The sequence below is a fragment of the Quercus lobata genome, chromosome 5 (genome assembly GCF_001633185.2).
Source record: "Quercus lobata isolate SW786 chromosome 5, ValleyOak3.0 Primary Assembly, whole genome shotgun sequence".
Classification (NCBI taxonomy): domain Eukaryota; kingdom Viridiplantae; phylum Streptophyta; class Magnoliopsida; order Fagales; family Fagaceae; genus Quercus; species Quercus lobata.
This window is the reverse complement of record NC_044908.1, coordinates 72,861,211-72,884,325: the sequence shown is the minus strand read 5'-3', so window position 1 is coordinate 72,884,325 and position 23,115 is coordinate 72,861,211. Positions and strand designations below refer to the sequence as shown.

Genomic DNA, 23,115 nt, shown 5'->3' with positions numbered 1-23,115 from the left:
CCATCAAGGTCCAGAATAAGCCACGTGTTACTCACCTTTTTTTGGGACTGAAAGAGGTAGAGTGCACAACACCAGTTTAAGACTTTAAATTTACTCCATAGTCCACTCAACAAAATAGAAAATAGAGGGGCCCGAGGAAATTTGAGTAATATTGTTAGCTACAATACTGTCCAAAACTCCAAACTCTACTGTAAAACTTGGAGACAAAAAATCAGCCAGGAGAGTTTTATACTTTAATTAACGTATTTTTAATATTAAAGAATGTTTTAAGGTAATTGATTTAAGAATTATTTTTAGAATTATTTTATAAAAAAAGATAAAATAATTAATTATGCTGATAAATTTTTATATTTTTCATAACAATGATGTTAAAATTTTTTAAATATAATTTATTAATAATTGCTCTAAACACAACAGATAGCAGGACTATTAACATTTTTAAAAGTCTAGAATTCGAAATTTTCCTTCCTAATTATTAGGAAGAAAAAAAACTCCGCCCCACCATTTACCTATACAATGCCTCTCAAACTTCTTAAAAGTGTTAAAAAACAGTGCTATTTATTACACTCAATTAACTGATGTTCTAACTTTTAATTTGTAGTAATTAATAAGAGATGTAGGAAATGACTAAAATAACCTTCCTGCCCCAAGTCACAAGACGAAAAAGACTAATAGAGAAGTGCAATTGTACTTTGAAAGAGTGTCGGCTTACAACTCACAAGGTCATTTTAGTGAACTTATTAAGGGGAAAAAAACAAAGTGTTTTTTTTTTTCCTAAAAAAAAAAGAAAAAGAAAATGTTTGAACTAAAAACTAACACAGCTTTTGGGAAACAAAAACAAAAAATCCAGTAACCCCAACCCACACGGTCTTCTTTGGTTCTATGTCTTCTTCTTTCTTCTTAGCACTGTAACTCTCTTGGGGTCTCAGTCTCAGACAGACCCAAAACCCAGATACCAAAGTGAACTCCCCACATCCCCCACAATACCACAACCACAGATTAAACCCAAAAGGAAGAAACTTGCAAGATAATGCAAGGATCTGTAGCTGAACCAGAACCAGGGGATGAGGAAGTGAAGCTCAAGCCTCTCTTCAACAATGGCAGTCTCTAAGCTCACCATCATCTTGTCCTTATTCACACTACTATCCACACTCTTACAAGGTAACTACGCACAAAAAAAAAAACTATCATAATCAAGAAAACCAAGCAAAACCCATATCTTATTATGTTAATTTTCTTTGTTTGCAGCTAAATCTACACCACAAATCAAGCAGGTAAAAGTACAAGACCAAGACGCACAGCCATTTGTGGGTGTGAACATTGGCACAGATGTTTCGAATCTAGTCTCTCCCTCTGCCTTAGTTTCGTTTCTCCTAGTCCAAAAGATCACTCACATCAGACTCTACGATGCCAATCCTGACCTCCTCAAAGCACTGGCTCACTCCAAGATCCGAGTCATTATTAGTGTCCCAAACAACCAGCTTCTCGCCATCGGCTCTTCCAACACCACAGCCGCTGCCTGGATAGGCAGAAACGTTGTTGCTTTCTACCCTGAAACACTCATCACTGCTATTTCTGTAGGGGACGAGGTGTTAACCACTGTGCCTTCCTCAGGTCCTATACTTCTCCCAGCTATTGAGTCACTTTACAGTGCTTTAGTGGCAGCAAATCTTCACACCCAGATCAAGATTTCGACCCCACATGCTGCTTCTATAATCCTTGATCCTTTTCCACCTTCACAAGCTTTCTTTAACCAAAGCTTGTCCTCAGTTATTGTACCTTTGCTTCAGTTCCTTTCCAAAACTGGGTCACCTTTGATGATGAACCTTTATCCTTACTATGTGTTTATGCAAAACAAAGGGGTGGTTCCTTTGGATAACTCTTTGTTTAAGCCCTTAACACCTTCTAAAGAAATGGTTGATCCAAACACTTTGCTTCATTATACTAATGTGTTGGATGCTATGATTGATGCTGCATATTCTTCCATGAAGAACCTTAATTTCACAGATGTTGTGGTACTTGTCACAGAGAGTGGTTGGCCTTCAAAGGGTGATTCTAAAGAGCCTTATGCCACTATTGACAATGCTGATACTTATAATTCCAATCTTATTAAGCATGTTCTTGATCGTAGCGGCACGCCTTTGCACCCGGAAATCACGTCTAGTGTGTATATATATGAGTTGTTAAATGAGGACTTGAGGTCCCCTCCGGTTTCTGAGGCCAATTGGGGTTTGTTTTATGGGAATTCTACGCCGGTTTACTTGCTTCATGTTTCAGGAAGTGGGACTTTTTTGGCTAATGATACGACTAACCAGACCTATTGTGTGGTGATGGATGGAGTGGACTCGAAGACATTGCAGGCGGCTTTGGATTGGGCATGTGGACCTGGGAGGGCTAATTGCTCTGAGATTCAACCAGGGGAGAATTGTTACCAGCCTAATAATGTGAAGAGCCATGCCACTTATGCATTTGATAGCTATTACCAGAAGGAAGGGAGGGTTGCTGGGTCTTGTGACTTCAAGGGTGTGGCTATGATCACCACCTCTGACCCAAGTAAGTGTTAGTTTTACATTTTGGATTTTTAAAAACTTGGATATTTGAATTTAACATTGAATTGAATTCAATATATTTGAGGTTCTTGTTTCTGTAATTTGGTGTTCGATGCTAAAGTTGGGAACTTTAATAGTTAGGGAAGAGGAACATGAATAAAAATCCTCTGTTTACATTCCACTATGGCAGTCTACTATTTTTATTTCCTATTAGTAGTATTAACCAAAGTTTAAAATGAAAGGGAAAAAAAAGGACAAATGGTATTGGTAGAACACTTATTAAAAGTAGGACAAATGATTTCTTATTTTCCCTGCTGTTATTTGTAAAGGCGTTAAGCTAAAGTTTTGAACTTTTGATTGCTTAATTTGTTAAATCTATGCCACTGTGGGAAAGTAATAGAAACAACAATACACGCTCCAAGGCTTCAGTCACGGAGAACTCAATGATGTCTTAATGGGAATGAAATTATGACCCACCTGGCAGAGGCTCATTGTCTCTTCTGTGTTTGGAATGTGAAAAAAAATTTCAAAAAAATGGCTTGGTAATTGCATTTCCTATTTGGAAGTGTGAACAAGGAAGTTCCTCTGGAGTCTGGACATTGGTTACTATGTGAACCCCATTGTGACCAGACGCTTCAAAAGATTCTAGTCCTGGTATAAGATTGCCTTTCAGAATAAGGTCGCTTTCTATAGTGTTACTTCAAACCAACTCCCATTACATTATTGCCTTTTACATCAACTAGAAATTTCCTTTGCTAAAATGGGTCCACATTATTTGTTCATTTTCACCTGACTTTTATGTGCTCCATATATGAACGTAACATCTTTTCTTTTTTGGGTTTTTCTCCCTTGTGGGGAATGTATTTGCAGGTCACGGGAACTGTATTTTTCCTGGAAGGTAAGAAAAGCTTGCTCTAAAGTCCTCATCTTATTTGTTTCCATACCCATATTGCCAATAAATAATACCTTAGTTCTAAGTACAGCTTATAATTTTTAATGCTTTATGCATAAATTTTTATGTTCTTAGCGAAGTGTGTTTATTTAATTTGTGCACAGTAAGCAGGCGACCAATACGACAAGGCAAGTAGTGAACTCGACAGACATGAGTGGTGCAGGGAACAGAGTAAGATTCGTCACCTTCTGGAGCTGGCGAATAAGTGCAATCAACAAGTGGTGGCACTTTTTCTTAGTTTTAGCTTTCAATATTTTGTTATTATGGTGAGGTAGAAAAAAAAAAAGAAAAACTATTTTTTGAATTATATTATTAGTTTGTAATAAGTTCGTTTATGATCCAATGTTTATTTTTTTTGGGGTGGGGGTTGGGGTTGGGGTTGGTAGTTGGTAGTGTCCTCTTTTTGTAATTAGCATAATTGCTAAAGTTGGATTCATAAATTGTGGCATTAATACTGCTAAACACTACCAACAACATGGATGGATTTACTTGCCCAAAAAAAAAGAAGAAGAAACTTTTCTAAAGCTTTTTCTTTTGTATTTTGGAAATGAAAATTGAAAAAACTTTTCTTATGAAATCATTATTGTCGTTTACCAAAATGAAAAGGAAAAGATAGAGGTAAAAGATCAAAGTGGAAGTTGTGTATTGAACTATACAAAATGTTTATATAAATATGAAATTTTTTTAATCTATGATACAATTAGGCTAAGATGTCATTAATTTTATTTATTTGGTGCAGACAGGAACTTTATAAGTTGCGTTAATTATAATGGGCATGGCCTTTGTCTAGTGCATTGAACCCGATGCAATTATGACATGTGTCTGAAAATGAACATGTGTCATGATCGCAGTGAGTCTAGTGTCACAGGACACTGGACAAAAACCACACCCAATTATAACCACTACATTGTTACATTCTTGACTCTTCTCTCCATTAGGAAGTTTGGCTAGAAAGAAATCCACTATATATATATATATATATATATATATATATATATAATTTATTTTGGAGAGAGTTTCAACTTTTGATGTTCACTGTTAATAATAATTCTTTATTATTACCGCATTTTTGTCGAAGGCATACTCCTTTTGGGCAGTTGTTGCCATAATAACTTTTTGAAGAAAGAGTATAGCTTTGTACTAGTACTTTTTGTGGTTGATTAATGTGGAGGTATCGATCAATAGCCAAAACTCCATTACATCACATTACAAGATGCCATCTTTTTACATAGCTCATTGATTTTGCATTTCGTGGCCCCCCATTTTCTACCTGGTGTCCCTACTTAATGAATGGAAAATAGGTATGAAACCAAACGATCAAGACAGTAAACATAAGTTCAAATATTTTAAAACAGAAATATGAGGGGGAAATCTTATTATTTTTTACTAAAAATGCAGACTTTTTTTTTTTTTTTTCCTTGTGCTTGGTGCACTACTCATGGGATATGAACAGTGCATTAAGGTAAATGCACAGTATTTTCGTTAATGAACAGTAACCGGAAAATTATTATTATTTTTTATTTTTATTTTTTCAATTTTTAGTTTTCAGCAAAATAAGCGGTATCCAAATGCACACTAAGCATTACTACTTTACTAGAGGCTGAGAAAAGTTGATATTCCACCTTCCAATCATTCTTTCCAAATAAGTGCAATTACCTCTCCAATCAAGTGAAAGATCCAAGGATAAATATAGGAGAGAGTGTAGACATCTTATTTTGCAACTTTCATTTAATCTCACCAAGAGAAAATTTGTCATTTTAGGATATAAAGAAAAATCACAGTTTTGATTGTTGGATTTCCAAATTATCCATTAAACCCAAAACTAGAAGTTCTAATGATAAAAACAACATATCATGTGCTTCAATCAGACCACAAAATTAAAAGTTTCAGTCGAATCAAGTTTTAAATGTTAATATGCATCCCTAAGATGAGGACTAGACATGTACATTTATGGTTAATTAATTATGATTGGTCCTTTAAATGATAAGTTATGATTAATGATGTGTCATAATCCCAATGGTCTAGACTTAGGACAAGGGTGCACCATCATACTTAGGATAATTTTATTCGAATAGATAGATAGTCTTATCTTATATTTTAATTAAATCTCTTAGATATAAGCGTTTAATCAAAATTAATTACTTTCTAAATATCCACTAGCAATGTGTAATTCTAAAATGGCTAAATTTTAGGTTCCTTAGTTGAATGATATTCAAAAGTATTGGAAAAACATTAAAATCGAGGGAAAAAAATTATTTTCACTCAAATTGTGGGGCAATTTTTTCATACTAAACGGGCAAATTAGGCAAATTCTATTTCTATAACAATTATTTCATTTTGAATTATCAAATTATCTTTCTAATACAACTAGTTTTCCCCATTCAATGAAATCAATACAAAGAACAACACTCCAAAGTGAGGCCAAATTATCTTCAAGTGTTGAAATTCTTTCAAAATTTGAAAATTTATTCTTAAACAGCTCTTGTATATATATTTCAGAATTAATTTATATATTAAAAAAACTGAGAATGAGTTGCAAACAACCTAAAAAATTCACTAATTGACATAAGAATTTTTCATATATAGTCATGTTTATATGAATAAAAAATAACATATATTGTCGTATTAATGTTTATGTTTATATCAATGATGTTTTTAGTTACATTTTATATTCTGAACAAGGATCAATGGCCTAAACTCCATCTCATCATATCACAAGATGTCATCATTTTACACAGTTAGTCGATTTTGCATTTGATTCTTGAAAAAAAAAAAAAAAAAAAAAAAAAAAAAAGACTTTGCATTTTGTGGCCTTCATATTCTGCCTGGTGTCCCTACTCTCTTGATACATGAAGATGAATCATATTAAAAGAAATTCTAAGGACACAACAAAATCTCACAACACCCTTGTTTTTAATTGTAGGAAGTCATAATCTCATATTTTATTATTTTATTTTGATCTGTGAGGAATTGACATCTCAATCATTTTGAAAATATAGTGACAATTTGCTGCATCTCTACTCCTTAACACAATTCTAATATTAACTCTGACAATCAGTGTAGAAACTTTTTCATAAAAAGAATATGGGTTTAGGCATGAAAACTCTAGTAAGGCCCATCAATAAAATAAGGTCCATGGGTTTACATGAGCATTTAATCGTTAAAAAATCTTATTCATAGGAAAATAGGTTTAGGATCATAAAAAGGCCATTTAATCATTGCCAATTGCCATGCACTCAATGTGTTTGTTAGAACTAATGAATAATCACCCAGTCCACTCCAAAACTGAGGCGTACTCCCTTGCGCCCATGTACAATACTTTTTATTCAATCTAGTATATCCACGTTAGTCCTATTCAGTCTACTTTAGAGTAATATGTATACTTCGGTCCAATCCTGTTCGGTCCATTCTGTTTACTTCGGTCCATTCGGTCCATACTAAAGACTTACATAAAACAACTTTCTTTTATGAATACATGAGATAAACCAGGGAAACAATGTATTCTCAATCATTATTAAACCTATTGGACTCCTTCAATTACTTTTGTTTGTGAATAAGTGGAGAATTTTTTTTTTTGATAGGAATAAGTGGAGAATTAGTATACATATTTGGACTCATACAATTATAGTGAAACAAGAATATCAATGAAATCAATAGTAAGTTGAAAGACACACCAAAATAATGTCAGATTATTTTTGGATACTAAAACTTGTTTAGAGCTTAAAGACCCTAAAGCTTAAGCATCTCTCACATATATACTAAAAAATAAAGAGAGAAGACATAAATAGCCCCAATAAATTCATATGTTGACCTTTGAATTTTCATATTTCTCTATCCTCAAATTTGAATAAAGATTAAAACATATTTGTGGGCTCAAATAAAACAAAGACATACATTATTATGTTTATGTGTATACTTATGTTTAGGATGTTTTTATATAGTTTTATATTTTAAAAAATTATCTATAACCCTTAAATATTTCTAAATTTTGTTATAAAAATTAAACAAGAATTTAGAATTCATCAGAACATTTTTAAAAAATAAAAAAAGTACAAAAATATTATATATCATATGTTATATATTAAAAAACAATAAATAAATAAATAAATCACACTTATGAATGCTACCACATGGTGTATATTGTTTTTTAGGCCTAATTGTGAGCGATTCAAAACATGGCTTGTGAATACTACCACGTCTATCAACTAAATGACTCTTTTAGGTGTTGTTGGCTGTGGACTTATCCTAACTCTTTGAGATAAGAATGCACCACTAGCTTTGGGTTAGGACTTAAGAGTAACAAAGATTCCTAAATTCCTAATCCTAAGTTAGTAGCATATTGCAATTTTCTAATATAGGTATATCTTAAGCAGTAGTGATTGGAGAATATTCAACCAAGATGTGTTTTGCTTCTATTATTTGGTTATTGAAGGAGTTCTCATTTTTTTCCCCCTACAAGTACAATTGGATTTTCTTGTAATAAATGAAAATTTCCTTAAAAGATGGATACCTTAAGATGAAATATTGTGAGAATACACCACTAGCTCATGGTTAAGAGTAATAGAAATCAAGGTTTTAAATTCCACTTCTCATTTGTTGGTACCAACAAAAATTCTCACACCGTTCACCAAAGTGATAGAAAGAACTCCGTTGTTTTGTCTTGCCCAAAATATCAGCCTATTTTTACTTGTCTTAGTTGTTTTGGTTATATTGGCCAAAATAGTTGTTCCAATCTAAAATATCAAAAGCCACAACATTTTACCGGTTTAATTTCACCTTCATTTTTTTTTTCTTATTATATAGGTATGGTAAGATTTTAATTTATGATGAGCCCTTGTGATAATTTTTTTTTTGTCATTACTCATTAGGTTAATGGGTTCTAGTTAAGCAACTATAATTTACCACTCATATTCATTATTTTTCTCTCCAACAAGTTTGGCTAGAGCCCTGTAGGTAGCTCAACTAGTTGGCACCTTCTAGTTCTTCCAACAAAGACAACCAAAATTTGAATCTCCCGTCTGCAATTATCAAATTTTTAAAAAAAAAAAAGTTTAGCTAGAAAAAAAATCCACAACATCTTTGTTGAAAGGCATGCCCCTTTTCTCGGCCATTGTTACCAAAATGGCTAGTGGAACCACAAAAAGAATATGAACTTTGTAGTTTGTACTAGCACTTTCATGGTCCATTTAATGTTATGAGGGATCGTTGGCCTAAGCTCCATCTCGTCATATCACAAGATGCCATCATTTTACATAGCTAAATGATTTTGCATTTGATTAAAAAAAAAAAAAAAAAACTTTGCATTTTGTGGCCTTCATATTCCACCTAGTGTCCCCACTCTCTTGATGCATAGAAGATGAATCATATTAAGAGAAATTCTGAGACAACAAAATCTTACAACACCCTTATTTTCAATTGTAGTGAGTCATAATCTCATATTTTATTATTTTTATTTTAATCTATAAGGAATTGACATCTCAACCATTATGAAAATATAGTGACAATTTGTTGTGTCCCTATTCCCCACCACAATTCTAATATTAACCGGAACAATTAGTGCATAAACTTTTTAATACAAAGAATATGAATTTAGGCACAAAGAGCCTAGTAAAACCCATCAATAAAATAAGGTCCATGGGTTTAAATGAGCATTTAATCATTACAAAAATCTTATTCATATGAAAATGGGTTTAGGATCATATAAAGGCCATTTAATCATTGCCAATTGCCATGCATTCAATGTGTTTGTTACAACTAAATGGACTGGACTCTTGCAGATAGGCCTGGGTACATATAAATCATTAAGTCAAAACGAGTCGTTTAACTAAAACGACAACCTCGTATCTGTGTCTTCGCTGGCCCGTCTAGATCCAGATAGTAAAGTTAAAAGTTGGATAAAGAGTTAAAAGAATAAAGACTTGACTGTTCCTCAGAGCTTTGAAGTCTTTGAAGCTAAGTAAAGGTCCTCTCAATCTGGTTAGTCCTCAGCTCCAACTCATGTGTTCAATTCTTGTTTCTGTTCTTCATCTTAATTGTCAGCACTAGACTTCTAATGTAAATTATTAACTAACTAAACTTGATCATGAAATTTTTTTTAAGGACACTGTGCATGAAAGCCATTTTTACATTCTTTACGTGCTTATAATATTGTAGGTGTTAGATTTCCAAGTATCTTTGCCGTTTGATTGAGAAACTTGTTTTGGGTTATGGATTATGACTCGGATGATGCTGTTACACTCAAATCGGATGGAACTAATTATCTACTATGGACATATATGATGTGTAATTTCGAGATTGAAGGAGAACTGTGGGACTATGTAAGTGGGTCAGCGACTCGTCCTGACCCCAAAGATAAAGATTACATAAATTTGATTAAGCATTGGGAATCTATGAATTCAACGGCTCTGTATATTATCAACTTTTATGTTGATAGTTCCCTTAAGAAACGTTTGGATCATATTAAGTCTGCTAAGGATGCATGGGACTACTTGGCAGGGTTGTATGCCCGCGGTGATGAGTCGAATTTCGCTAAAAAGTATCGGTTGGAGAGGGAGATTGAGGGTGTGAAACAAAGTGGTTTTCCCATTGCCGGATTATATCGTCTTATGCGATGTTATTGGCTGCAATTAGATGAGATGGAGCCAAAGGAATTGAGTGATTTAGAGAGTTACAAGAAATACCGTGAAGAGTCTCGGTTGGTTCAGCTTCTCATGGCTTTACCAGATAAATTTGAGGATATTAGAAAGTCTATGATGGAACGTTCCCCTCTACCAACTGTTTCTGAAGCTGTGCAAGAGTTGCAAACTGTGGAGCGTAGACTAACATATGATCAATTTTCATCTCTATCATTAGATGACAAAGATTGTCCTGCCAAGAAGACCAACAATGATCAGACAAAGAGAAGCAGACGAAGAAAAAAGGATTCTCCCCAATCAACCAGCTCTTCGACGCCAGGTAACAATCAACCTGCTCTCTCTACTGATCAGTGTGATCTTCATAAATCCATACTTTTTGGTCAACTGGAACCTGAGCTTTTTGGTCAATCTCCATTAGGGAGTGGCAAATATCGGCCTCCGTTCAGAAGAGGTTTGTGTATTTTCCAGTCAATATAAGCATTTCATTTTCATCTTGGATTTTGTATTTTGTATTTAGTGCATTTATGACTTGCTCTAATTCTTGTCCATCATACCTATTTCTTTTGACTTATCACTTTATATGGTGTTGATGGTGCTTATTAATCCTTAAAAGTTGGTAAAACTTATATCTATGGACATCAAGTTCTTTTATTCCATTTAATGAGCTGTTGGTTGTATCTGCAAATATATTAAGATCTTCTAGTAGCTAATGAACGTAAAAGCATTGATTTGGAGTATTCTATTTGTCCAATAGAATCCTCATATTGGATCTTTATAGCATGAAATTGATAGTGATTAACAAATTGATTGCTGAATTTGTGTTCTTGAGCATCAGAATGTCATTCTGCTCATTTGGCTTTTAACTCCAGACTTGAATTTGCACTTCTTTGTTCTTTCTTTTGTTATTGCCTCTCAAGATTGAAACTGCTTCTAGTTGTCACTTATAGAACATGTTTATAATCTTTGCTTGGTGATGATTTTTTTTTAATGCTGATATATATGGCAACAAGGTTTGTGGATGAGACCGTTTCATGCACTTCCTTTTAGCCAAAATTATCCTTAATCAAGTTCTTATACTATACATAATATTTGTTATATGTCAAGTACACTGCAACTAAGATGAGCTCTAACTTCATTAAGCCAAAACAGAAGCTAATAGAAACCTAAAATTGTAAGAGTTTCTCAACTCTCAAGGACAACTAGGCTGTTGAGACGAATACTAAGACGTTAGGTGAAATTTCCCTTGTGGGGAAAGTTGCCTCTGTCTCTTGTGTTATATACACAAAGAAGGAATTGCCTAATCCCATAGGCTTGTCAGGAGTTCTCCTGGCAAGGTAATGACAGCAGTAGAGTGCTGCTGGGCTGGTTCTTGAGTTTTTCATGGAGAACCTTTGGTATTTTACTTTGGTAACACATATTGATAATTTGATAATGTATCAGTTTGATGTCCAATTTCTCTGCAAAAAATGAAAAATAAAAGAAAAAGAACAAGAGTTATTGAATATGAAAATCTCTATATTCAGTATATATTTGTCTATATATTAGACACGAATATATATATAGCTTACCAAGAGAGTAATGAGGGATAGCGTTGACGTAGGCGCCTTGATTATGTCTTGAATCAAGTTTAATTGATATGCCTTGATTCAGGTCATAATTCTGTCCTAGATATATGTACATCATAGTAATGTCAAATACGCTAACCTCACCCCTCAAACTGAGGGCGGTGCAGAGGAAACTACATTGAGTTTGGAAATAAGATCATGGAGATGACCGGGTGAATGAGATTTAGTAAACATGTTAGCAAGTTGATCTTCAGAACAAAAAGATTACAAAAGGAGGCTATTATGCTGAAGACAATGATAAATAAAGTGGCAATTTATCTCAATATCTTTGGTGCACTTGTGACAATATTGTTGTGAGTAATGCAGACAGCACTCCAATTGTCACAGTGGACGGAAGAATTAGTGGACTGAGGGGCACCCATATCAACCAAAACCCATTGAAGCCATAGAATTTCAGAAGTAGTGACAACGAAGGCTTGGTACTAAGCCTTTGTGCTGGAGCGGGCAATGGCAAATTGTTTGTGTTTGAATAATTTTATGAAATTTCAAATAAATGTGAATGCCCTTTTAGGATTTTGCAAAAGTGAGAGTTTTGTGCCTTGGGTACGACCTTTTAAAAGTAAGGCTTTCCCTTCCTAGTGGTGAGAAAGAATTAGAGATTCTAATAGAGCATAATGACTAGAGAGAGGTTGTAACTAAAATCATCAATTGTTATCAGTTCTCCTAATCTCATGTTGTTGGAGGACATTGATGCCTATTATAATGAGTTATTTTAATGAATATTATTTACCATATTTAATGGTCACATCTAACTCAGATTTTCAATCTTGCTATGTTGGAGTCTTTTGTTATTATTGATATGAATTTCTAAAAAACACTGTGTTTGTGGCAGAGGGAAATTGTTCGAGCATGGTTTCAAGTGCAGTGAAAATTCTGAGTTACAATGTGTGGTTCCAAGATTTGGAGATACATAAGAGGATGGAGGCTCTTGGTGAACTTATTCAATTGCATTCTCCTGATGTCATTTGTTTCCAGGTGTGCCATTTTGGCTTCATCTCATAGGTCGTTTCCAATTAACTATTCATCATATTTATGACCAGAATATATGCCGTACAGGGGGTTACACCTGATATATACAACATTTTTAAGGTATCAAGCTGGTGGAACTCATATAATTGCTCAGCTTCACATCATATGGCCAGTAAAAGAAGAAATTTCTGCATGCAGGTAAGATATTGTGCATCCTTTGCAAATTTAGGTTGGCCAACGTAGTTGCAATGCAAGCTTGTAGAAACCATGGGAGGTTACTTAGTGGAGGGATACTGCAGTCTGTTGGATGAGTCAGGTTCTTTTGTTCGGTTTTCTCTTTCTCTTTTAGTTAGGTCTTTCTAGAATTTTTTCCATGAAGTACATCAATGTAGGGGGAATTTTAGTGTTAACAGTAGAATATGTCTTCTTGCTGTGTATAATGCTCACAGAAAAATTTAGAAAATTAATATGGCCGCTACGGCACTACCCAATTCTTGGAAATCTACTCATATTCTCAAATGATTAATTTCACATATTTTAGTTATATTTGACCTTTTAAGGTGGTAAAGCCCGTAATGTGATTGTTTTTGTGAATTTTATCTTGCTTCTATAGTGCACTCTCTTTCGGGCTACTTGTCTTAGGATGTGTTATTCAAGATATGATTTTTCTGCATGTCAAATAATTTGTTACTTCAATGTTCATATTTAAGGTAGTGTTGGAGCCTAACTTGATTTGTCAATTGCAGTTGAGCAAACTTCCAGTAAAATCCTTTAGCTGCAAACCGTTCAGCAATTCTACAATGCTGAGAGAACTGTGGATGGCAGAGATTGAAGTGAGGGGGAAATTGTTGACTGTGTCCACAAGCCATCTTGAGAGCCCCTGCCCTGCCCCTCCTAAATGGGATCAAATGCACAGTGAGGAACGTATAGCTCAGGCAAAGGAGGCTGTTAACCTTCTTAAGAAATTTCCAAATGTGGTCTTTTGTGGTGACATGAATTGGGATGAAAAAACGGATGGAAAGTTTCCTTTATCTGATGGATGGATTGATGCCTGGGCAGATCTAAGGCCCGGTGAAAGTGGATGGACATATGATACTGTGTCTAATCCAATGCTGTCTTGGAACCGGCCTTTGCAAAAGCGGCCAGATAGATTTATTTGCAATCTGTGTGATTTCAAATTAAGTGCAATCGACATGATAGGAATGGAGGCTATACATGGAGTGTCATATATGAAGGAGAAGAAGGTAAAAAAAGGGGTACAAAAGTCGATGCTTCCTGTATTGCCTAGTAATCATTATGGCTTGCTCTTACAGGTTAATATCCAGTAAATTATTGGCTTGGCATGATAACACTTTTAAAAGCTAGGTGTTTTGAGTGTTTCCATTGCCCCTCCAAAAAAGATAGAAAGAGATGCTAGGTGTGTCATACTACGGTGTCCACCATCCTGCAAACTCTTGTATTATATTGATGTGTGCAGCTTCTGTAATCCTGTGATGCTCCTTAATTGTTGTGTGAAGTTTCTGTATTACTTCAAAAAAAGTTTGGTTTGTATTGTAAGGCTTATGATGTTTAGAAGTTTACGCTGGTGTACTGTCATATTGGTATGGGAAATGATTGTTACAGTGTTGATAACACGACTGCCGCACCACTACTAGTCTAATGCTACGTTATGTAACTGTAGTTGCATTTCTTTTCCCCTTTGTATTGTAAATGGTGTTGAATGTATGTGTTTTTGACTATGACTTGTTTTTGTCAACTATATAAAATTAATTTGGATCGACCGAGATTTTGATCGATCTTGGATTGCAGATTTTGAAGAACTAGGCTCATTATGTCATTTGCTTTAGTCCTAGTGTGCGCCACACTTGCTAAACTATACTAGTTGTAAACCCATGCAATGTGTGGAAGTAAATAATTATTTTGTATTGTAATATAAAGTATAATTTTATCTCTAAAATTTTTTGAATATAATTTGTTCTCCATAAAAATTAAACAATTTCCATTTGGTTCAATTTGATCCAATTAGGTCTACTTCTATCTAATTCATTCCACTCAGTCCAATTTAGTCCACTCGGTCAATTTCAGTCCCCCTTCAATCCACTTGGACTAATTGGGTCTTAAATTGATTTTTTTTTTTTTTATAGGTTTTCTTTTCAAGTTTAGCTTAAAAATACATTTATTTTTCATAACTTTTGGGTTCAAAAGTATGAAATTTTATTTTATTTGGGTTAAATTGTTTAGTTTTGAGTTAAAAAAAAAATACAAAGAAAATACTAAAATAGACATTAGAAATTAGAAATATAAGCCCTAAAAATGCAATAAAAATTATTAATATTCAAAAGTCTTTTTCGGTCCATTCTGTCCTCTTCAGTCCAATTTGTCTTATTCGGTCCTACTTAGTCTATTCTATCCACTAAAGTTATATTTGGTTCATTTGGTCTAATTTTGTCCACTTTGGTTCAATTTAATCCAATCAGTCCACATTGGCTCTATTCAGTCCACATTGCTTCTATTATGTTCACTATAGTCCTATTCGGTCTATGCTATCCATTGTGGTCCTATTCGGTCCATTCTGTCCACTTCGATCCACTTCAGTCTTATTCCGGCCTCGATCCACTTTGGTCCTTTTGTCCACTTTGGTTCCATTTTGTCCACTTTGGTTGCATTTAGTCCACTTCGGTCCTATTCAATCCACATTGCTTCTATTCGGTCCAGTATGTCCACGTCAATCCTATTCGGTCCCCTTCTATCCAATATGTTTACTTCGGTCCAATTTGATCCCGTTTAGTCCATTCTATTCAGTTCGGTCTTATTCGGTCCATACTTTAGACTTACATAAAGTGACTTTTGTTTGTGAATACATGAGATAAACAAGGGAAATAGTGTATTCTCAATCATTATTAGACCTATTGGACTCCTTCAATTACTTTTGTTTGTGAATACGTGGAGAATTAGTATACATATTTGGACTCATACAATTATAGTGAAATAAGAATATCAATGAAATCAATAGAAAGTTGAAAGACGCACCAAAGTAATGTCGGATTATTTTTGGATGCCAAAACTTGTTTAAAGCTTAAAGACCCTAAAGCTTAAGCATCTCTCACATGGTATATACTAAAAAATTAATTAGTATTTTCAAAAATAAAGAGTGAAAACATAAATAGCCCCAATAAATTCATATTTGACATTTCAATTTCCATATTTCTATATTCTCAAATTTGAATAAAGATTAAAACATATTTGTGGGCTCAAATAAAACAAACACATACATTATTATATATGTTTATGTTTAGGATATTTTTATATAGTTTTATATTAAAATAAATTATCCATAATTTTTATAACCCTTCCATATTTCTAAATTTTTTAATAAAAATTAAACAAGAAGTTAGGATTCATTAGACCATTTTTAAAAAAAATAAAAAGTACAAAAATATTATATATTACAAAACAAAAAATAATATTAAATCACACTTATTCTGAGTGTATATTGTTTTTTAGGCCTAATTGTAAGATATTCAAAACATGGCTTGTGAATGCTACCACGTCTGTCAACTAAATGACTCTTTTAGGTGTTGTTGGTTGTAGACTTATCCTAACACTTTGATTTGAGAATGCACCACTAGCTCTGGGTTAGGACTTAGGAGTAGCAAAGATTCCTAAATTCCTAATCCTTAGTTAATAGCATATTGCAATTTTCTAATATAGGTATATCTTATGCAGTGTTGATTGGAGAATATTCAACCAAAAGATGTATTTTGATTCTATTATTTGGCTATTAAAGGAGTTCTCATTTTTTTTTCCTACAAGTACAATTGGATTTTCTTGTAATAAATGACAATTTTCTTAGAAGATGGATTACCTTAAGATGAAATATTGTAAAAACTGAAAATTGTTGTTTAAAAAAGTGTGTGGAAATACGCGTGGGTGAAAAAGTGTGTGGAAATATGTATAATGTTGTTTAAAAACTAAAAATTATTGTTTGAAAATATGTACCAAACACCCCCCCCAAGATTTTAAATTCCATTTCTCATTTGCTGGTATTGACAAAAAATTTTACACCGTTCACCTAAGTGATAGAAAGAACCCCATTGTTTTGTCTTGCCTAAAATATCAGTCTATTTTGACTTGTCTTGGTTGTTTTGGTTATTTCAACCAAAATAGTTGTTCCAATCTAAAATATAAAAAGTTGCAACATTTTACCAGTTTAACTTCACCTTCATTTTCCCCCTATTATATAGATATGGTAAGATTTTAATTTATGATGAACCCTTGTGATAATTTTATTTGTCATTACTCATTAGGTTAATGGGTTCTAATTAAACAACTATAATTTACTACTCACATTCTTTATTCTTCTCTCCATTAGTAAGTTTGGCTAGAGCCTTGTAGGTAGCTCAATTAGTTGGCAACGTCTAGTGCTTTTAACGGAGACAACCAAGATTTGAATCTCCTGTCCCCAATTATCATTTTAAAAAAAAAATAGCTAAAAAAATGTTGGAAAAATAGCATGGAGTGAATAAGAAATTAATTATGTGTTCTATATTCACTTGAAGATGTTATTATAATTGGTGAAAATCCTTAAGTCCCACATTGGAAATAATAGAAAATATAAGCTTTGGGCTGGATATTGGGTTGGGTTTTAGGCATGTGTGGACTAAGCCCACTTATCCAATTATTAATAATATTTTATTATTTTATTATTGAGTTAGAGTCTATGCATAGCAGTTATCTCTGAAATAGTGTTTCAGTTTCAAGTTACGTATAGTCTCATTGTCCCTCATTCATTAAAATAAGAACTTTTGAGAGAAAACTCTCCAAGTGAGATTTTTGTTCATTCATTTTGTGTCAAAGAGAGAGAAAGAGGCATTGAGTAGTTCGTAGAGCACGACCCTGAGTGCTTCATCTTCGTGTTGTTTGATCATTTTATCCTGGGAGGCAGACGTCCACGAGTCTCAAAGCACCACAAAGAAAGTGTGAGGGGCGAAATCTGCTTTAAGGAGATTGTGTAAAACACAAGACTTGATCACATTGTTCATCCTTTCAAGCATCTGGTCTGTGAGTCTTCAATTGTTAGCATATTTCTTATTATTTATATTCAGTGTTTATTTATATTCAGTGTTTATTTATTACTTTTGCCTATTATATCTATTTGTGTTATTGTTTAATTTTAGATACGTGTGTTATTCCTTTTACTTTATCACATCAGCAAATTGTTGATATATATCCAACAACAAAAAAATCCACAATATCTTTGTTGAAAGGCATGCTCCTTTTCTCAACCATTGCTACTATAATGACTAGTGGAACCACAAAAAGAATATGGACTTTGTACTAGCACTTTCATGGTCCATTTAATGTTACGAGGGATCAATGGCCTAAACTCCATCTCATCATATCACAAGATGCCATCATTTTACATAGCTAAATGATTTTGCATTTGATTCTTAAAAAAACAAACTTTGCATCTCGTGGACTTCATATTCTGTTTGGTGTTCCCACTCTCTTGATGTATAGAAGATGAATCATATTAAGAGAAATTTTAAGGACACAACAAATTCTCACAGCACCCTTGTTTTAATTGTAGTGAGTTATAATCTCATATTTTATTATATTATTTTGATTTGTGAGGTATTGACATCTCAACTATTATGAAACTAGCCGCGAACCTGCGCGTTGCGCGTGATAATTATTTTTATGGTGGTTTTTTTTTTTTTTTTTTTTACAATTTAAACTAATCTAATAATGAGTAATGTATTTCATAATTATATTTTTATTTATTATAGGAACAATCATAAATGTAATATAGGAATAATCCAAAACACCAAAAAAACGTAAACTAAAAAAAATTAATAAAACTTAACAATGATTAATTGAACCAATATTAGGATAAAATTTTGTTTTTGATAATCTATTAAGGTTATTTTCTTTGTAGAAATTATAATTTCGGCCGCCCAAAACATATTATCAAATAAACAATTATTAGCAAAGGCTAAGAATTAAATTTCTATACATGCATTATTATAAAATAATAATTGTAAGGACTCAATTTGTAATGACCCCAAAATGGTACTGGGTCCGCACATTAAGGGCCCAAATAATATAATTTGTAGAGCGTGGGCTTGGAAGGCTAGGCCTTGGGCACCGGACGACGGTTAATCATGGTACTCATACAGAGGTGAACCATGTTTGCTCAAGAAGTCTTTCTCCTCGGCATGGCCTGGGAGGCTTTGCTTCTTGGCCTTTTTTCCCAGTCCCTTTTTCTGGATTGCTTACTTCTCTTTTTATATTAGCCTTTACTCTTCCTCCAACGTCCACGTGTAGGTTCAGCTTTCCAGGGCTGATACTTGTCCCATTAGCCCATACCCAAAGTGGTTGGGGGTGGTTGTAAAAACTGAAAAGTATTGCTCTGTCTGGTGCAGAGTATTTAATTGCAGTAATGACAGCCTTTTCTTTGTCCTTTGTCACCATATTGTCCAAGGGTCCTTTCTCCATCAACGTGGATGTGTTCGGTTTTTCCCAAAACTGTTCCTATACCGTTCTTGCCCTTTCTTTTAGGAGTGCCTTGGGGATGCCGATGATAGAATCATCCTCGGCTATGTCTCAAGGCTATTTGGACTTTCATTGTATGTCCTCGGCAAATCTTATCCTCGGCTTGGGCCTTGGGTTCTAATGTAAAATGGGTCGGGGTCACAAATTCTCTGGCCCCACAATAGCCCCTCAAAATCCTACTGCCCGACCCATTGGTCGGGGAGGAGGGTTTTGGTGATGTCGGGCCTATATCATGGCTTGCCCAGCTTTGTCCTTCATTAATATCGGTGTCTTTTCGTTTGCTTGGGAAACGCTCTCGGTCATGAGACATTCCTTTAGTTTTACTCACGTCGCTCCTCTGCCGTTTCAGTGTACGAGACGCGTTTTTAATAAGTTCCTTTTACGAGGCAACGCCCATCCAACGGTTGTAGACAGCGTTGGGAGTTGAGTGGGAATTATCTCGTTTATAACTTTTCTTGAAAATCTGTACAGATTAAATGCCACCAGACTTGTCTTCCGTATAAGAAGCAAGGTAGGAGGTCACTTTCTTTATGTACAGTCCCTTCAGTCTTTTCAAATTCCTAAACCTCCAGCCACGCTCAAAGTTTTCATTACCAGTGTAATTTAAGCCTTAGAGAGTGATATGTTTGAGGCAGAAGTGGAGGTGAAGGGACCACACTCACTCTAGAAGCACTGGGTCTCTTCGAGACTCAAGATGGCGCGGTCAGGGCAAGGGAGACGGAGACTCAAGACAGCTCTCCCCTTTCACAAGGCGGGGGAGAAGCCTCCTCCTCCTTCAGCCAAAATCCAAAGCAGGTGTTGGTCGCGACAGATTTTTGGTGCGACAGCAATGGGGTTTCTCATCGTCGGTACCATCTGCTTTCTCTCGAGCGCTGCTAATATGATACCCACGTGTTAGGAGTCAGAGTTGATGTGGGGATTAGGCATCCTCACTTCCTCCTCTCCTCATTCTCTGGTGCCTCCTTTTACCTCTGCTTCTTCTTCTCTTCCATCATTAGGGACATCCTGGTGTTTCTGCTTCTTCTTCTGCCTCTTCTCCCCTTTCGTCAAAGGGGCCATCCTGTCATGCCTAGTCACCACAAGAGCAAAATTTTGAAGGATTTATCGTTCCCTTGTATCTTTTTCCTTTTTTGCTTTTTCTTTTTGCCTTTGTAGTTAGCTTCTGGTATAGGCTTGCTTAAACGCCTCATTGTACGCTGTACTATTTCTTGGTATTAATAAAAGATGACTTTATCTTATTCTAAGTATTCTTTCTTTTCTGCAATAGTTATACTGTGAATGGATGTGCTATATATATTTTTTTTCTGAACGATACTTAGGGCCGAATCCCCTGTTAACAAAAAGCTATTATTTTGAACTTACTAAGACTAACATGCACAATAATGTCGACCTGAAAAAGGTTATACATATAAGACTAACCGAGATAACATCTGAACGTTCTATATTGCGTATGAGGCGATCATCCGAGGATGGGTAACCCAAAATGAACTACCCGAGATGGTCGCTGTGTACTAGGGTGCTTTACCACGTTCCTAACAACATTCATGGCTTTAACCATTTTTGGCATCCGGTCCAAGGACCGAGGTATGATTGTACTAGGCCTAAATACTCGTTTACATTAGTTTCCTTAGAGCTGGGGATCCGAGGACAGGACGGGATTTCCATTCTGTGTAAGACTTAATCCATTTTCTAATGACTAATCTCCCCATAGGTTTGAGTCCGAGGACCATGCAATATATTGGTTCTGTCCAAAACTTAGAATTTCTTTAAGTAGTTGGTTTCCCCATAGGTTTGAGTCCGAGAACCATGCAATACCTTGGTTCTGTCCAAAACTTAGAATTTCTTTAAGTAATTGGTTTCCCCATAGGTTTGAGTCCGAGGACCATGCAATACCTTGGTTCTATCCAAAACTTAGAATTTTCTTTAAGTAGTTAGTTTCCCCATAGGTTTGAGTCCGAGGACCATGCAATACCTTGGTTCTGTTACCTTGATTCTGTCCAAAATTTAGAATTTCTTTAAGTAGTTGGTTTCCCCATAGGTTTGAGTCCGAGAACCATGTAATACCTTGGTTCCGTCCAAAACTTAGAATTTTCTTTAAGTAGTTGGTTTCCCCATAGGTTTGAGTCTGAGGACCATGCAATACCTTGATTCTGTCCAAAACTTAGAATTTCTTTAAGTAGTTGGTTTCCCCATAGGTTTGAGTTCGAGGACCATGCAATACCTTGGTTCTGTCCAAAACTTAGAATTTTCTTTAAGTAGTTGGTTTCCCCATAGGTTTGAGTCCGAGGACTATGAATACCTTTGTTCTGTCCAAAACTTAGAATTTCTTTAAGTTTGGGGGGATTAGCCCCTCGGCCAAGGTGTGGGACGTTGATCTGACGTTGGAAGCCCCTAGAACCGTCTGCGCTACTAACGCTTCGAAGCGTAGCCCCTAGTGGAACTTTATGTTAGGGCACAACAACGGGTTGCTGGAAGTGATGGAGGGACTTTCTCGATCCACCGCCTATGCCAACGCACAAGCCTTCCCCACAGACGGCGCCAATTGTAAGGACTCAATTTGTAACGACCCCAAAATGGTACTGGGTCCGCACGTTAAGGGCCCAAACAATATAATTTGTAGAGTGTGGGCTTGGAGGGCTAGGCCTTGGGCACCGGACGGCGGTTAATCATGGTACTCATATAGAGGTGAACCATGTTTGCTCAAGAAGTCTTTCTCCTCGGCATGACCTGGGAGGCTCTGGTTCTTGAGCTTTTTTCCCAGCCCCTTTCTCTAGATTGCTTACTTCTCTTTTTATATTAGCCTTTACTCTTCCTCCAACGTCCACGTGTAAGTTCCGCTTTCCAGGGCTGATACTTGTCCCATTAGCCCATACCCAAAGTGGTTGGGGGTGGTTGTAAAAGTTGAAAAGTATTGCTCTGTCTGGCGCAGAGTATTTAATTGCAGTAATGGCAGCCTTTCCTTTGTCCTTTATCGCCATATTGTCCAGGGGTCCTTTCTCCATCAACGTGGATGTGTTCGGTTTTTCCCAAAACTGTTCCTATACCGTTCTTGCCCTTTCTTTTAGGAGTGCCTTGGGGATGCCGAGGACAGAATCATCCTCAGCTATGTCTCAAGGCTATTTGTACTTTCATTGTATGTCCTCGGCAATTCCTATCCTCGGCTCGGGCCTTGAGTCTTAATGTAAAATGGGCCGGGATCACAAATTCTCTGGCCCCACAATAATTGCAAAAGTTAAAATTTGTCACCTATTTGATTATTTTCGTTTTGCTAACCTTTACTTTTCTTTAAATAAATGGCATTATAGAGTACTTCTAATACAACTATTAAGAGTACTTTGCCCACCACAAAGGATTAGAAAATAATAAAAAATTAGTAAAGTCTCACAGTTTAACATCTAAATTAAGCACTATAAAAAATCATGCTATGTAACAGAATAAATACCAAATTATCCAAATCATGCTATGTAATAGACTAATATTATATTTTTATATGCTATATTTAATTCTTTAGAACGCAATAGGATAACATTTAACAATCAAAGAGAATAAAAAAAAAAAAAAACAATTTAAAAAATAAAACTAAATCACAATTTAAAAAACAAAACTAAATTGCATTAACCCAAAATAGAGTTTTAAAGAATATAAAAAATTATCAACCTAAAGTAGAGATGCAAGAAAAATAAAAAATAAAATCCACCAAAAAATTTAGACAGAGAGAGAGAGAGGGAACCTTCTTTTTGTGAGGGAAAACTATGCATAGAATAGAAGAGATAGTGACAAATTTATAGTAAGAGGGTGTGAATAAGAAGAGACAAAAATAAAGGAAGATG

At 34.9% G+C, this 23,115-nt stretch overlaps 2 protein-coding genes across 5 annotated transcripts; both read left to right on the top strand.

Moving 5' to 3' along the window:
* The first annotated feature begins 822 nt into the window (after positions 1-822).
* LOC115988843 (glucan endo-1,3-beta-glucosidase 1) lies at positions 823-4,025 on the top strand. The gene is made up of 4 exons (XM_031112471.1): positions 823-1,161; positions 1,249-2,553; positions 3,420-3,447; positions 3,606-4,025. Exons 1-4 carry the CDS (start codon positions 1,098-1,100, stop codon positions 3,769-3,771), a joined length of 1,563 nt encoding a protein of 520 aa, XP_030968331.1. The 5' UTR covers positions 823-1,097; the 3' UTR covers positions 3,772-4,025.
* A 5,372-nt stretch (positions 4,026-9,397) lies between these two features.
* LOC115988841 (tyrosyl-DNA phosphodiesterase 2-like) lies at positions 9,398-14,540 on the top strand. 4 transcript variants are annotated; one of them, XM_031112469.1, is made up of 6 exons: positions 9,398-9,477; positions 9,655-10,455; positions 10,555-10,587; positions 12,594-12,736; positions 12,818-12,928; positions 13,477-14,540. In XM_031112469.1, exons 2-6 carry the CDS (start codon positions 9,708-9,710, stop codon positions 14,056-14,058), a joined length of 1,617 nt encoding a protein of 538 aa, XP_030968329.1. In that variant the 5' UTR covers positions 9,398-9,477; positions 9,655-9,707; the 3' UTR covers positions 14,059-14,540. The 4 variants fall into 4 exon arrangements, with proteins under 4 accessions (XP_030968329.1, XP_030968330.1, XP_030968328.1 ...); XM_031112470.1 differs by lacking the exon at positions 10,555-10,587; XM_031112468.1 differs by having other exon boundaries at positions 9,655-10,587; positions 12,851-12,928.
* The last annotated feature ends 8,575 nt before the right edge of the window (positions 14,541-23,115 follow it).

Bases quoted from the DNA above. Each gene is read 5' to 3' on its own strand.
- LOC115988843 (XM_031112471.1), top strand. From the start codon at position 1,098: ATGGCAGTCTCTAAGCTCACCATCATCTTGTCCTTATTCACACTACTA. The intron at 1,162-1,248 runs GTAACTACGCAC...CTTTGTTTGCAG, and splicing joins ACTATCCACACTCTTACAAG to CTAAATCTACACCACAAATC. The intron at 2,554-3,419 runs GTAAGTGTTAGT...ATGTATTTGCAG, and splicing joins GATCACCACCTCTGACCCAA to GTCACGGGAACTGTATTTTT.
- LOC115988841 (XM_031112467.1), top strand. From the start codon at position 9,708: ATGGATTATGACTCGGATGATGCTGTTACACTCAAATCGGATGGAACT. The intron at 10,588-12,593 runs GTTTGTGTATTT...TGTTTGTGGCAG, and splicing joins TCGGCCTCCGTTCAGAAGAG to AGGGAAATTGTTCGAGCATG. The intron at 12,737-12,817 runs GTGTGCCATTTT...TATGCCGTACAG, and splicing joins CTGATGTCATTTGTTTCCAG to GGGGTTACACCTGATATATA.